This window comes from Opisthorchis viverrini (assembly GCF_000715545.1).
Source record: "Opisthorchis viverrini unplaced genomic scaffold opera_v5_58, whole genome shotgun sequence".
NCBI classification, from domain to species: Eukaryota; Metazoa; Platyhelminthes; class Trematoda; order Opisthorchiida; family Opisthorchiidae; genus Opisthorchis; species Opisthorchis viverrini.
This window is the reverse complement of record NW_008751716.1, coordinates 957,823-973,130: the sequence shown is the minus strand read 5'-3', so window position 1 is coordinate 973,130 and position 15,308 is coordinate 957,823. Positions and strand designations below refer to the sequence as shown.

Genomic DNA, 15,308 nt, shown 5'->3' with positions numbered 1-15,308 from the left:
CCCGGAGCTTCGTTTTTAACTCATCGTAACACATGATTCGGTTGGGACATGAGTCATAAGATGGCAGCAGCCGGGCACTGTTTCACGGCCCTGTTTATGCTTCTCTGTTTTGTCACCTGCGTGAACATGCTTATTTGGAGTGTACCGCAGATTGGTGTAAAAGTAAACGACTTACACATGTTTACATTTTAATTAAGGTTGGGAAACGCTGTAGTTTGATTGTCGGTGCAGAGGTAACTTAAGCATCATACGTTTTTGAGAAGAAACTGGGGTTCATGCATAGACGAAGAGTTGAGGACTGGCCTGAAAATGACGGAAACATAATGAAGAAACACGAATAGTAACTCGAGCACGAATCCGCATGGGTTGTATGGTTCCTGGTACAATACTGGCAGTAGTGTAGATTGGAACATCGCAAAAAGAACATTGTTGCATTCAATCTCTACTGTCAATGTACACGATGATGTGGGGCATATTACGGTGGTTAGGATGAATTCCAGTGGAGTCCCCATTCAAGGAGTACTTTTCTCCATCAGTTTTACTGAAATGGTCCAAGTGTTTATTGTTCTTCTCTTTTTGTCACCTGATAGCAGTATTATAAACTTTTTTCAAGGGTTTCTATTGATACCTTCAGGCCAATTCAATAGTATGACGAAATACGACAAGGCTGCATCGATTAACTTCTGGTTTCACGTATGCTCTTTTCAGCCACAATAGTTTGTTGACATTACTTGCTATTTCTGTATGATGGTTGATTCTGAAACCACGATCTGGAGGTACGGGATAAAGTCACTGAATTTATCGCGTCATCTGCACGGTGAGTAGAAAAGTAAGGATATGATTGGACACCTGCATGGACCAACAAATCCAAGGAGGTCAGTGTAGCCACGAAACTTACCTACTTCATCAAATGAATGGCAACACTGCAGTGCCAGTTGCAAAATCTCCCTGCAATCAAGTGCTGTATTAAGATATATCCACAACAATGAAGGCTGGTAAGGTGCTATGATGAGTTACTACCTAGCATGTGTTACCTGTGTAACGGTGATACTTCTGGTGGAAGAGGCATGTGAGTAGCATGTTTTCTTGTAAATTCGCATTGCGTCTCTTGAGAAGGGAGATCCATTGCGGAATTTATGGAGTCGCTTTGTAGAATTTGCTTGGATTTGAGCAACAGTCAATGAATATCCAGGAAAGTTCAGGAAGACGCGTTCAAGAGAAGATGGATGTTCACTTTTTGTAAATAAGATGTATATGAGAGTTACCTCCCTGTCCAATAGTCTGTAACTGGTCAGTTGGCATTTTCTAATAAATACTCCGCAGCGAAGGCCTTCTTCCTTTCACCTGTATGCGATTCATTTTTAGACTGTAACACACTTTTTCGACTTCACCAGATTTATCACTTTTCATCATGGGCCCTCTACAAATGATTATGTCGTTCATAAGGTCACAATCGCACTTTACATTTAAGAAACAAACATCAGAATATGACGTGAGAGGTTGATGCATGAATTGCTGGGTTAATACCTCAGTGCTGAGCTAGTGGGCGAGGTGATGTCCACTTCAGTTTACTCTTCTCAGATGGTCTAGGACAAATTAAGAGAAGTTCTTGTGGTATGCCATTTGATGTTTCCAATGAACCTGTCAGGAAATCCCTCACATACATTTTGTTCTGAACGATCCGTAACGCCGCAGAAAACGTACGTAGCCAAATGAAACATAAGGCGGCCTTTGCGCAGCACATACGTTGAAGAACTTGATGAACGATAGGTTCCGCTGTGATTCAGCTGCGTTTTTCGTTAAAATCAGATTTGTATGCAACTGACTGTATTTCGTGAATTGCGTATAATTTCAATTTAGGTGGAACTTAAGGTTGACGAAAACTCGGGGATGAGTCCCAAAAGGGGTGGAACCGGTCGGGGGCTGTCGAGTTTTCAGCAATCATATGAATGGAATGTTTCCTCTGGACAATTCCTTTTAACGGCTTAGCATGTGCTTTTGTTTGTTCTGAAGCAGCAACCATTTTTCGGCTTTCCTTTGACTGGCTTTAATTCTACAAAAGTGCTGCACAACTTTAGCATCCGGCTTAAACAAACATTTCACCAGTACATGGCACTGCTGTTTACTGTCTTGTAACATTTTTTCAGTCCCACGTTGAGCGACACGGACCTAAGCAAAACTGGTTCCAGAGCCATCCGACTGCCCCTGGCCATTGGCTGTATCGTGGGAGTTGGTGTAGGATTCGCCCGCTTGCTAACCGCTTACGACGAATTTGTTCGGGCAAATCGGCTCACTGCATGGAGAACACGTGAGATAGCAAAGGTACGAAGCATTGCTATCATTTAATCTTACACACACATCAGAACTTAGTAGTAAAAGATAAGTTGTCGTCAATTTTGGATGAGAGGAACCTATTCTGTCCAAATTAGTGACAAGCGATGAACCTTGTCGATTTCCCCACAAAATACTTCGACATTATATGACCTTGGGGAGCATGGCAGTGTTCAAATGAGTTTTGTATGGTCTGATACCTTCTCAAACTCATTCACGCAGTTGGTGGTTATGTTGGACGCTGGTCGCAAACTTCAATCCCCTTTATCATCGCTATCCTGTGGCTTCCGTAGTCAGGAAGCTCTCTGTACACATCAACACGTTTGGTACCCCGTATGTACATCAAGGGCCACGTTAGTGTTCTTGAGAACTTGATGTGTTTTGTAACCTGGAGTTAGCATAGCATCCGAATCGCTCGGCAGACTCGCTCCACGTGATCAGGCGTCAAAACGGATTGTTCCTCAGGTCTCGGCGATTACGTCAACAGATTAGTTCCCTCCATAAGCTAAGATTGCAGTTCAGTTATCTACTGGAAGAAACCATTTATCCGTAAGAAATGTTTGGGAGAGGAGACATGTAGAACTCATTGTATGATAACCGAGCAACCTGAAGCATGACGTACTACCATATTCCCCCGGGCACAGATACGTCCGGAGTGAACGCGAACGGAGGCATTCAGGTCAGTGTATCGCCCATGAACCCTGAAGAATTTTGACCCGCGGTGGCCAAAATGGTGTCTGTCGGACTTCAGCATTGATCGACTCTGGACACCTCAGTATGGCTTGAAAGATCCAGAGGTATATAAGTCGTCGCTCCGAGGTACGCTATGCTCTCCACTGCTAGACGGACTTTCATTCGCTGCAGCTAGATATCGACCCTAAACCCAATCGCTGTTGCGTTTGTTTCAAATGCTGCTCAGCTGTACGAATAAATCTCGTTGCACCATGTCAAGTTAACGTCACTGTGCTTCTTCACGTGTCACAAAAAGGCCACTCCTGTTCCCTGATTCTCGTCCCATAGTTCAGATTTTCTCTTCGAATCATTCAGTATTCAGTACTCCTCTATCCACCAGTTCCGGTTTTATGGTTCTGTATTCCAGCGTCGGGCCGCGGACTATTCATCTCTCAAAGCCATAACTTTCGGACTGTCCACCGGGTTGAAAGCCACCTTCTTAGCCGCCGGTTGCTAGTAAGCATACATCTGTAGATTTTCGTTCAAATCATTATAATATCGGTTCCTCCCTCCTGTGGCAACGTTTCTAGCAATTCGATCTGACTTGATCTACTTATTTCAAAAATGTACGGGAAATCATCCGCACGGAGGTATTGCAGATTTTAGCGCTCTTGGCTATGTTTTGGCCTTCCCTCCTTTTGCATTACTATTCAGATTGCCATTCACTTTTTGACGTTCGGTACTGGTGTTGTAAGTTTCAGCAAACTGCCATCGACCACTAATATTTGTATAAATGAAACCGTTCAAACTCCTTACATGACCTAGATATATGGTGGCTTTAGGCTCCAACAGTGAAACTGAAATACAGTTGACATTTTTATTCTAACCATTGAGCCACACATCAATTTTGTGCAGCACAAATGACTTCTTAGCTAGGCGCGTATTAGCGGCTTTTGCTTGGTCGCAACTGAAACCTATCGACCGGTCGAATTACCGTTAGCAAAGTTTGTTCCCACATAGCTCCTCTTGTGTGATTTTTCCTGTTAGTTCACACCAAATTACGAGGCACTGAACTAAGGTCTCTTTTTTGGTGCGAATAGGCAGTCAACATCCTTGACAGTCTGAATATATGTTGTATGAGGCGAACGTCTCACCCCTGAACCATCAACGCCTGAATTATCACATGAGAATGAGCGAATACATCCACGTTTGAGCGGTGGGTGCTGGCCGAGTCCGTGAATTTATCCACTTTTCTGGACTTCCGAGAACATGTTCTCTGACTCGAAGCGGTGGAAGATTGCAGCTCATTATTGACACAAAACTTCTTCCAATCGCCGGCACACATTTATTTTGCAGGATCAACCAGAGGACTGTCAATAATGGGGCACTGCCTCAACCAGAGTGACACTCTATAAGCTTTACCTATTTTCCCAGTCTCCATGACTGACGCGATTACTGCGCCGAACGGTAATCATCATCGACAGCATGAGACCAGTGTTGAACACCGATGCTTCACTGCTGTACGGTATTCCTCACTGAACTTCCAGGAGGGACGCAGATTCTTCAAAGTACTCTAGAGGTCGTAGATATAGGTATTATTACAACGCCAGTGAACTTACCGATAGAACACTAGACAATGATCACAAACTCGGGCTTATTTTGAAACAATATACCGCCTTGTCGAGGTCAGGTCCATATCTCTCTGGGTTAGCGTTTCCATCTGGTAAGGGTTGTTCAACTGCGCCGAGAAGGATATGTGATTAGCATCCTCACATAATCCCTTTCGTTGTCCTGTTCTGCGCATCAATTGAAATCGCTAAGCAGTCGTACCTAGACGTGAGGATTGTGCAAAAGGGTGGCATGGATCAAATTTTACTGGACACTACTCACGAGTATCCGGCATGTCCGTTACTCTACTTGCCAGCTTCTCCCAGATTGATTATTCGGTGGCCTGAAAAACCGGCACTAGCGCTTGGTCTTCCTTTGTGCCCTCTGATAACTCGTTAGCCTGTGAAAGGGCTGTTGGACAGACGATCCAGCGGAAAAATTTCAGTGTCCGCTATGAATGCGTTCGGCAACAACCTTTGTGTTAAACCCATCTAGCAAGGTATTGCTGTTAGCAGAATCCCACATGCTTTGGGTCCCCATGGTCCCAGATTTTAACAGTTCTTGTCTTTTCCGACCTTCAGTTCCTTCCCCCTACTACTGACAGCCTGGCAAGGAAAGACGAGTTGGTGGGAAAATGCTGCTGGATGGGGTAAGTTCACTTTGAACCGTTTTATCGCATCAGTAGCTGGTTTCGTGCTCTCGCCCTGATGTATGTCCACCGTTGTCCTACAGGTTGTGAAATTTCGACGAAGTAAAGATTGCAGCATTGGATAGAAGGAGAAAGTTTTTCCTGAAGGAACATCACTTAATAGGCTGATAAAAATCCCTCGACAACCCATGATCAGTTTCACCTTTTTTGGAACTCATACCGTAGGTACGCTCCCTTAGTTTCTATCAGTCCTAAGTTCTAGTTGGACCCAAATTACATGCGATTCGCGAAGGGCGGTCATTTGCACACAGTTGGTTTCAACGAGACCCAACGAATCCCAGCTGAACCTCCCGAAAACGACGTTCTTCAACAGAATGTGCTGCAAACGTTTCTTTATTTGAGATAAACGATAATGAGCAGATATCATCAGTGAATGGTTTTATACGTGAAATTAACTATAAGTGAATCGTAAGACGTGGAAGCAATCTCCTATTAATCACTACTCGTGTAGTGCTAGACGCAAGGATAACTGTGACTTGTGAGATAGAGCCAACCAGGGCGGACTGGAGAAACCACCAGATACAGGCAAGCGTTCATGTGACATGGGCCCAACTAAAGGAAGTCCCAATAAGAACGAAGGTTGTTAACAATGCTTGCTTTCTGCGATCTGTCCTCTTGACCAATGTATGCAACTTTATATGACGCTCGGCAGAAATCATGAACAGTTGTTGAATTTACTAGTACGTATGAAAAGAGACGAGGGAGTTATAAGGGTCAACAAGTAACAGAGCCAAATCAATTATAATAATTAATCAACAACTCATCTCTGCCAAATGGACTGGTGCCTTGGTAGGTGGGAACTCGTCAGCTGGTTTAATTTCCTGACATTGTAAATGAAACCTCGCCCAACGCCGTTAATGCTAACCACTAAACCTCTGGTGGCATTGTCCATACGGTCCAAATTTTGCTGTCCTTATCGCAGCAGTAGTCAGCTTGAACTGGAAGTCTAGTTTGCTAGCTGTTGTGGTAAGTTATCCGGAAAAGCGCCCTTCCCGGAGGTAAACGTATGACAACCGAAGTCGACCTTGGTCACTTCGTCAATTGTAAATGAAAATTGTATATCGCGGGAGTTATGCTTTGTTCAGAAAAGCCATTTGATCTGTTTTACGGGTTTCCGGAATGCTTCAGTCTTGAAACAGCTTCTTTCCCCTGTTGCCACCTTTCTATTACAAGGATCGGCTTGCGCGATTTACTGCATGGGTCGTGGCCGAAGACAAATGCTTGTGGCCGGCTTGATCGCTGCAGTTCCAGGATTAATCTACGGGTCAGTGAACTGCGTCGCGGCGAGACAGCTGGGACTGACATTCGAAGATATGTACCGTGAGCACGTAACTGTGATGACTCGAAACCAGTTTGTTGAACCCTAGGTTCCAATGTATCCTCAAGTTATCCTTGGAACTTACCCACTCTCGTTCCGATTGTACATAGAACTACTAATTTGCCAAAGTATTCTGACATTTTGCATCTTGTATTCCAGAACTTAAAAAGCTTACTGTTAGAATCTGTGGTCCAAATGTGCAGACTAAGCCTCAACCGGCAAGATCAGTAGTGATAGGTCTAATGCGAAGTCCGCAACCCCTAGAGTACATTCTACATAACCATTTCGCCGAGGCTGTCGAAATGGTAATTGTTGATTCCTGAGCCGTACACGTCAACAGTCGCCTAGAAAATCTCCACCAAGGCAACGAAAAATTTCCTTCATTCATTATCTCAAACAAATATCCAGATAGCTCACTGCCAGTGATTTGCTTAGCTCCAGAAGTACTTTGGTTTCCGCGCTGCGGATTCGAACTACGAGAATATGGAGAATAAAAAGACAGCCACATCGCGGAAGTCATCCCGTAGTTAACTGAACTGGACCAATATCTGATGAGTGGGGAATAATACATGTACCTGCTGGTTCCCTTGCCTCCATGACAACCAAGGAATGAGAGTTTAGCCTGTCAAGCCTACAGGACGACTGTAGCGCCCAAGCCCGACCACCGCGTCACCAAACGAATACTGGCAATACTGCTACTAGTAATGCTAGTACCCCAAGCCGACAGTATCACCTTAAGCTATCTTGTATAACACCTGAGTTAAGCATGGAAATCCTACGAAACTTCAAGACAAACTTTTTCCCAGACGATGACCAAAAACGATAGCTTTGCAAAGTTGCATAATGTAAACAAAAATATTCGAAAATTTGAACTGCAATTAAAGCAAAGTGGCAGTTGAGAATGAAAGCAGACTAGAACAAAATAATTTTGTCACAGATAAACATCCTCGAAGCCGGGTGGAAGTGCATGGTCCGGATCTGGCTGACCGCGCTGGGGATTGCTAAACCTCGGTCGAGGTGGGATTACACCTGGTCCGAACGGATCAAACCTCGCTCCTGGGGGGACTGCTCCAGGCGGAAGGACATCAGGTCCCCCCATGAATGTCCCACCACCGGACCCGAATGGGGAACCACCGAGTGGACGTCTAGGGTCTAGGATCATTCCTCCACGTCCACCCAACGAGCCAAACGGGTCCAGATCACTTCGACCATAGTCAGGAAAAGGAAACCCTGGTGCTGTCGGCCGCACTGGGTCGAACCCAGTTGGTGGATACCGTTGTGGCTGGTAAGGAAAAGTTCGGTGTACTGAATAGCCGATCGGAAATATAGTGTGGGTTACTCACAAATTAGGCCTAATCTTGTGGGCAAAAAGGAAACTGAATAGCCGATCGGAAATATAGTGTGGATTACTCACAAAAAGTATTGTCACTGTATTGAGAAGAGAGGGGTTACTCACAAATAAGGCCTAATCTTGTGGGCAAAAAGGAGCGTAAACCAAAGCAGGTGTTCTTAGAGAAACACAGTGTGTGCTCCGCGAATTGGTCAAGACAAGTTCCGGTACGACCTGGGTAATGTTTCGTCAAAGGCTATTCCCAGTATCGCATCAGCTATCCCCTCAAAGAGGCCACCAAGAAGAAACAACCTCTTTGATTTCCCCAGAGAGTAGATAATGTCTCTGAGGAATCAGCAGTAATCACGTTGTTTAAAAATTACAGAAGGACTTGAATATTTTTGGTCAACTTATTCAGTGCCCTATGACTGAACTTTCATTCATCTACATACTTGAGTACAAGAGATGTGGTATCCCAGTTTGCGCATTAGCCCACAAAATGTTGTACAACCACACCAAAAGTCAGTTCGGAAAAAAATAATGGTATTCAGCTGTCTGCTTTCGTCATGGGACTAGATAGTTCCAAGGCCAAGATTCCAACATATTTCGTAACATGTACTTTACCTACCCCAGCCTATATGGACGTTTATCGTACAAGGGCTAGCAAGGGATTTCAACCGAGATTGCGTGAATTCAATTTATACTGGAAAGCACTTCTTAGCTTTTCAGCATAGATTAACTGTAACAGCAAGACGAAGTCTCAACTGAAATTTCAAACAAGATCCTCATACTGGAAACTAACCAAGGATGTGCTAACAGTCTTTCTTACCTGCACATCTTCAGCAGCATCTGATACACCATTCACTAAAACGAACAAACAGCACCAGGACAGCTCCCAAAAAATTGTCCATTGCTCCTACTAAAAAGCATGCGCTCTCGAGAATAACCAATACCGCACTCTTTTCAGAAGCAGGCTACCTTGGGGAGGAGTGGTATACGATTTGAGCAATATTTTCCTGGCACTTTTATGTACACCAAGGTCGACACTAACTGTACGACGGAAAATGCACCAAGGAGTTGCTCTGCTAATTTACAAGCCAATTAGTTCACCACAATCAACAAAATCCTGCCCAAGTGACTCTGATATCAACATTGCACTATAAGTTAAGTTACCAGGCGTAGACCGAATAAACCTTAGTCCCTGCACGTTTGCGAAGTTAATTTGTCCGAAGATGCAAAACGCCAAGAAGCTGAATGTACGAAGTATCACGGTTAGAACAGTTTTTCGATCTGCGAAGATTACTGCACCTCCCTCACTAAGTCCTGTCTCTCGTCTCCACATGACGCTCAACCCTGAACAACTTTTGACGTTTATCTGACACATCATTCTAGCAGATCAAAATAGCTGAACTTCGTGGACCGACTGGCGGCGTTAGGACAGATACATCAGACTAGGAGGACAATATCTGTGTACCCTCGGGTTCTGATAGCAGCTCTCACATCTGTGCAGGCTCGCAGGTTGCACTTGGTGTAGACGCTAAAGGTTCATCCTGGCGCTAAGGACAAGACTGGTAGCAAATTCCTGTGTAGCTGATGGACACTTGGTTTTTTACCCACTCGCCAGTCATGTATGGTGAAATAGGTATATTAAAAACCCGGCAATCCAGCTGCTGTAGCATGTAGAACTTTAACCCACTGGTTTGATAAACGGGTTGCGAAAGGTTAGACAAAAAAGAAACAACTCACATCATCCGGAGGTGGGCCAGGGTCACGTCGGTCCTTCTTTCTTTCCGTTTCACCAAAGCGATTCAGTGGTGGTGATGGGAGGACGGCTTTCCACAAACTCTCTTCAAAAATACTGAGAAGTTCATCCAGCTGTGGATAGACAGTGTTCCAGTGTCCCGCGGCACACTCAGAGACACAATCCAGGCGCACATGTTCCAAACCTGATAGTTCAACGTGTCCAAATTTGTCCGTCGTAGTGTCGGTTAGACTGATGAATATTTGAGCGTCTGTTTCCACCACTGACAGTTGTAACTAGAGTGAACAAAAGGGGCGTGTTGGTTGGTGGGATAGGTGGCAGATATGGATACGACAAAGTAAACCCAAACCAAGAACAGTGTTGCCCCCCAAAAGAGCGCTTCTATGGGAAACACGAAATGGCTCGGTCCCAGTTTTCGCGCTGCGTGGGATAGACTGTCCTCCAGAGAAGTGGATTCATGGAGAGGACAATCAGGCCATCCAGGCTGAAACGCATCTTTCGTGTACATGCCATTCCATGCTTAAAACTACCGTTTTTGCTATTCGGTAAGTGACAGTTCGTTCAAAACTGTTAAGCTGGGAGTTAATATCACTGAATAGATACGACGATCACTGATGATAGGAGTTATTCGCCCATGGAACTGACATTCTAAGACGCTATGACTTGCGCAGGGGTGATCAGGGTATGGTCGAGATAGCCCTTTTTGGTCGAATACCGCACGCCATGTACATATTTCACAGTAGAAAACCTGAACATGCATTTCTGTCCAAGTAGCCCTAGAACACAGTCCCGGGTTAAAGAGTGTAGCTTATGGCGCATAATAAGTCCGGTTCTGTTGGGAGATGAAAAGTTTTTTTCTAATTGTGGAAGATGGGAGATTCGAATTATGAACACAGTCCAGTATGTTTCAAAGTTCCGTCAGACGAGCCCTTGAGCTCAGAGACAGGGTAAGTTGCGTAGAAATCAGCAAGGAACTGAACCGTTTCGCATAATTGGAGAAGGGAGAGCAATGGCACCACAACCAACCAAGAAAAAGCGAACAGTAAAGGCGTTCTGTACTTCAAACTTGCTTATTCTCTGAATATCTTATTGTATTAAACAGAAGCCGGGCGCAAGTATTGTCAGATCTTATTGAGGCAACTGGAAAACCATAATTATTTTGAGAAAACCAGTAGAAATAATCCCGAATGTACTCTCGTTCATATCGGTTTATGCACTTCAGATGTCAGGGAAATGCTACCACAGCGCGTGCCTCACAAGATGGAGTGCTTTAAGTCGGTCACGAAGGGTACGCCTTTAAAAAGCAGCACCGTGGTCGTTTCGACTACCTCACAAGATGGAGTGCTTTAAGTCGGTCCCGAAGGGTACGCCTTTCAAAAGCAGCACCGTAGTCGTTTCGATTAAACTTTATTTGTGTTAGTTGTGTAGGTCATGGTTGTACGAGGGCTGGGATACTGCCAGGGCGCCCACACGTAGACAGCAGGACGATTAGGGTCCTCAACCAAAGCCTTTGGCTCAAAAGCCTAACCGCAAGGCGGCGGTTTGGCGGGGAAATGCAAATGCATTAACTTTTCTACGGAACACGTCGCCATACATGTTCCAACCCCCAACCTGGAGGAAACTTTATTTGTGAAATTCGGCGATTCCTGAAGATGCATTACAACAACACTGAGATAATAACCGTTTAGCGGTAACCGCTGCTTAGCTGCCATACCACCCGAAGGAAGCGCGAGGGCTGGGATACTGCCAGGTTGCCTAAGCCTAGACAGGGGAAGTCGAGGGCCAGAGGTTGGGTTTGAACCGCGAACTATCTGGTCAGTAAATTCGCACTCTAACCACTGAGCCATCTCGACCACAACGACTCTAAAGATACCCCAAATCCACTTCTAATAAATTTCATCTCGCTCTCGTGTTTGCGAGTTAACGTTCAGGGTCATATACGAGTATGTTACCGTCAATTATTAAAAATCACTTCGGGAAGATTGTTTATGGTGGAATGCATAGGTGTGCAACAACACAGCAAAGTATGAAAGTGACCAAAAATAAACGGACAGATTGTTTCACACACCTGACTCGCTACGGTGGCCAAAGTTTCCGTTTTCGGTCTGGGTACGAGCGTATACGGAATGCGAATGGGATCACTGTTTAAAACTTCTTCTGCCAACACAGCAAACTGCGACTGTCCTTCGCTCTGTGTTGGTCTCGCTCCTCGAGAAAGAAGTTGTGCATGAAGTAAGAGACTAATTAGCTGACCGCGCCGGGTAACATCACGGTGATGGATAAAATGAACCAACTCAAGAATAGACATCTCAACGGAGTTCGGTTTATTTGCCACGAGTGAGCTGAGTTCAGTTACACCAGCCTTTGTCCCTGAATCTCCGGGTAAACCAGTCATCTGAAAAATAAAGGGAGGAATCCCCACTGGCTTTTCGGATGACGGATCCCCTGATGGGGAGGATGCTGTATGTAATCATGATGTGTCTTGCAAGCCAAATAATACGCAAAAAATAACTCAACACCTATACTGCTAAAGAACAATCGCTGAACGCGGGTAGTAAATATACAAGCATTAAAAATACATGGTATGAATGAAAGGATGCGGTTCGAAGCTGGAGAAAAGCCACCGGTCTCTCGCTTGCTGGAAGGATTAGTTACCGGCATTCCGCACATCATAATTACGCGATTGGGCCTCGCTTCGTCAGGATTCTGCCAAGTGACCTGTTAGCGTCCTGTGACTTCACGATGAGCCAGGCATCGTTCAGCCACCTGAAGGGCACCGACACGAACTGATATATATTGTAGAAAATAATTCAACGAATATTAAAAATCGGAAGTCCACGTATAAGTGGTATGAATCTGAGCCACGCACGAAATTCAAATGCATGTGTGTTGCGGAGCAAGTGTCGTCAACAGTTCAATTGGTAGGACACTTGCCCGATTGTCTGCACCCATTTCGCTCGCATTATGTATACCTAAATTTAGCAATTTCGATTTCCGAAATCCCCTGCTTTATTCGTCTATTAATACAATATTTAAAAAGCGACCGTACCGAGGATTGTCAGTGCCCCAGACCCCGATATTTCAACCCATTTTCCAGGGTTAACATCCCCCGAGAATTGATAGGGACGCCTATAACCATTCTGTTCGACTTTGCAAGTGAAATTATTTTGGAAAGATATTTCTTAAGTCTTCTCCCTCTGGCACTGAAACTGTCACCGATATACACGACTGTTCCAGAAAGCAATGCACCACTTGGGTCAGACTCTCAGAAGAAATACAAACAATGAGCTAAATGACGACGCCACAGGTTTCGAACGGTCACAGTGCAAATTGCCCCCCTCATCATCAATAGCACCGTCAGCAGCAAAACGTCAGTGCTTAGACTAATGCTTCACTGACATACAACTATAATGTGTTTGGAGGACTTATTGTGAACAAAATAATAAAAGTGGGCGGGGAATGGACCTAGTGCTGGCCTACCACAATAATTCCGAGATGCATACATCTTCAGACACTCAGATAATCTGGCTAGATGTTGACAACAAGAACGTCATTGAGAGTGATCAGAAGCCATATCTTGCAGCGCTTCCAGACATGAAAAAAGTGGATCACGCGGTCACCATCCTGAAAGGCGAGTAGCACCCCAGACTTCTCGTATTCTCTTTTATAACCCTACTTCCAGGTCAACCGTTGTCCCTTCCGCCACTCTGCAATGGGCACGGAAAACGGCACTCTCTCCGACAAACGACGTTTCGGCCAATACATGGCATGGCCTAACCAACGCAGCTTCTGGTGTTGAACAGATTCTTCAATGGAAGTTCTCGTTGTGCAACCGAAAACTCGCTTTTTAGTTGCCTCGTTACAGATTCGCCGACATCAAACCAGACGAGCTATGGTTATGAGAGGACAATTGCCAAAGACCTGAAGAAGTCTTAGGTCAATCAGGCCAAGTTTCAGTCATACAACGAAACAGCCCGCACTGTAACCTGACACGCGTCCCTTGAGATTCAGGGATAGACCGCTTTGACGCCATAGGTGTCTCAAATTAGCAAACGCGACACAAGCCTTACAGATTTGTGCACCGACCTCATCTGTCACGCTACACTCAACTAGTACTACTTTCAAGATAGGTAAAACGCTCCACAACTTCGAATGCCACTCCCTGGATCATAAGTGGTGTATTTAGTAACTTCATGTCCAGAAGCATGACCTTGCACATTGTGGGTACAAAGTGCGTGCCATAGGACGGGATGACTTTGACCAGTTCATCCATAAATGTCTGAGCCTCCTCTTCAAAGACGAGAAGATTGTCATCTGCATATTCAAGATCGGCACGGTCTTCGTCAGCAGCTATCTGGGCACTAAGATGTTGAAGGCCTTCCAGCGTTCGTCGCATTACCTCGTCGATCACAAAACTAAACAGGAATGGAGAGGGTAGGCACACCTGACGGACAACGCCTTGTGAACGGAGGCTTTTTGAAGTCCGTTAACACAAATAAATAAAACACAAATAATGATACAAAAATGTTCACAAACATCCCGGTCATTCTTTGCTGGACACGCGTTAAAGAGAGCAGGATGCAAATGAGTGACATCGAGTAGCCAATAGGATTGTTGTTCAAATGCCTGGCCCTGTGGTCCAGGCGTTGGTACCACTGATCGTTGATGGCTTTACTCACAGGTGACTTCTGAGGACTGTTGGCACGAATCAACTGAAGCAATTTTTGGGCATTCACGGCTTTCTGTGCCTCTCTCGTTTCCTTTGCCTTCCGTGACCACCAGACTTCACAGTTGGTATGTACGCTCACTTCCACTTGGTCTTAATTTGTCGAGCCAAACTGTGTTTGGGACCGTCGGAAGCATTTATCTGAGATTCAATCGGTGCCAGTGTCTGATATCCAGTGCTTGAGCGAACCTGGTAGCGCCGTGCCACAGACAAAACTGTCCGCACCGTAAGGATATGGAAATCTCGTTACAACACGAATTCACATCCGGCAGTGGAGCGATTGGAGGAGTTCAGAAAACGGTTCTGGCACGTTCTTCCAAACTTGGGATCTGCCAGTTTCTCAGTCGCTAAGCGAACCGTCCACGCCTTACGCGGCCCAGAAACACAAAGAGAGGAACGAATCCATACGAGCGCGTGGTCAGAATTCACAAATGTGAAGACGATGCACTTACAATGATGTCGAAAGGTTCGTCTGAATCAGCTCCTTATAGCTTCTTAGCTCGCCCTTGGAGGCGATGCACATTTGCACGGAATAATAAAAGAAATAAAATGCAACTTTTCAACCGTAACACCCTTTTTGTGCCCAGCTGCCACGCCACCCAAAGGAAGAATGAGGTCTGAGATACTGCCAGGTTGCTCAAGGCTGGTCAGGGGCAGTCCAGATGCTGGGGCTGAGTTCGAACCACGGACCTTCTGGTCAGTATGCTTTGACCTAGTTGGCTGCCTAATGGGGTGGTAAAACAGGTGCGGTTTATCCCGAGAAGGCAATCTACTGCGCGTTTCGTCCTCGCTGGAATTCGCCAGGTAGGTGCAGCAAGATTCCATCACCCGGTGTTTATGTTCAAATTTCAC

The 15,308-nt window shown here is 45.2% G+C and overlaps 2 protein-coding genes across 2 annotated transcripts in view; one reads left to right on the top strand and one right to left on the bottom strand.

Moving 5' to 3' along the window:
• T265_03927 (hypothetical protein) overlaps nucleotides 1-6,687 on the top strand; it is a gene marked incomplete at both ends in the record, with an annotated part of 16,229 nt that extends 9,542 nt beyond the window's left edge. The window contains 4 exons of the mRNA XM_009168528.1: nucleotides 2,148-2,322; nucleotides 3,431-3,519; nucleotides 5,193-5,260; nucleotides 6,494-6,687. Coding sequence (XP_009166792.1) covers nucleotides 2,148-2,322; nucleotides 3,431-3,519; nucleotides 5,193-5,260; nucleotides 6,494-6,687 — 526 coding nt within the window. The remainder of the gene's footprint in view (nucleotides 1-2,147; nucleotides 2,323-3,430; nucleotides 3,520-5,192; nucleotides 5,261-6,493) is intronic.
• Nucleotides 6,688-7,387: 700 nt separating this feature from the next.
• On the bottom strand, nucleotides 7,388-12,242 carry T265_03926 (hypothetical protein; the record flags this gene model as incomplete). Its single annotated transcript, XM_009168527.1, has 3 exons — nucleotides 7,388-7,920; nucleotides 9,715-10,005; nucleotides 11,799-12,242. The coding sequence occupies 3 exons, from the start codon at nucleotides 12,123-12,125 to the stop codon at nucleotides 7,570-7,572; spliced, it is 969 nt and encodes a 322-aa protein (XP_009166791.1).
• Nucleotides 12,243-15,308: the final 3,066 nt, after the last annotated feature.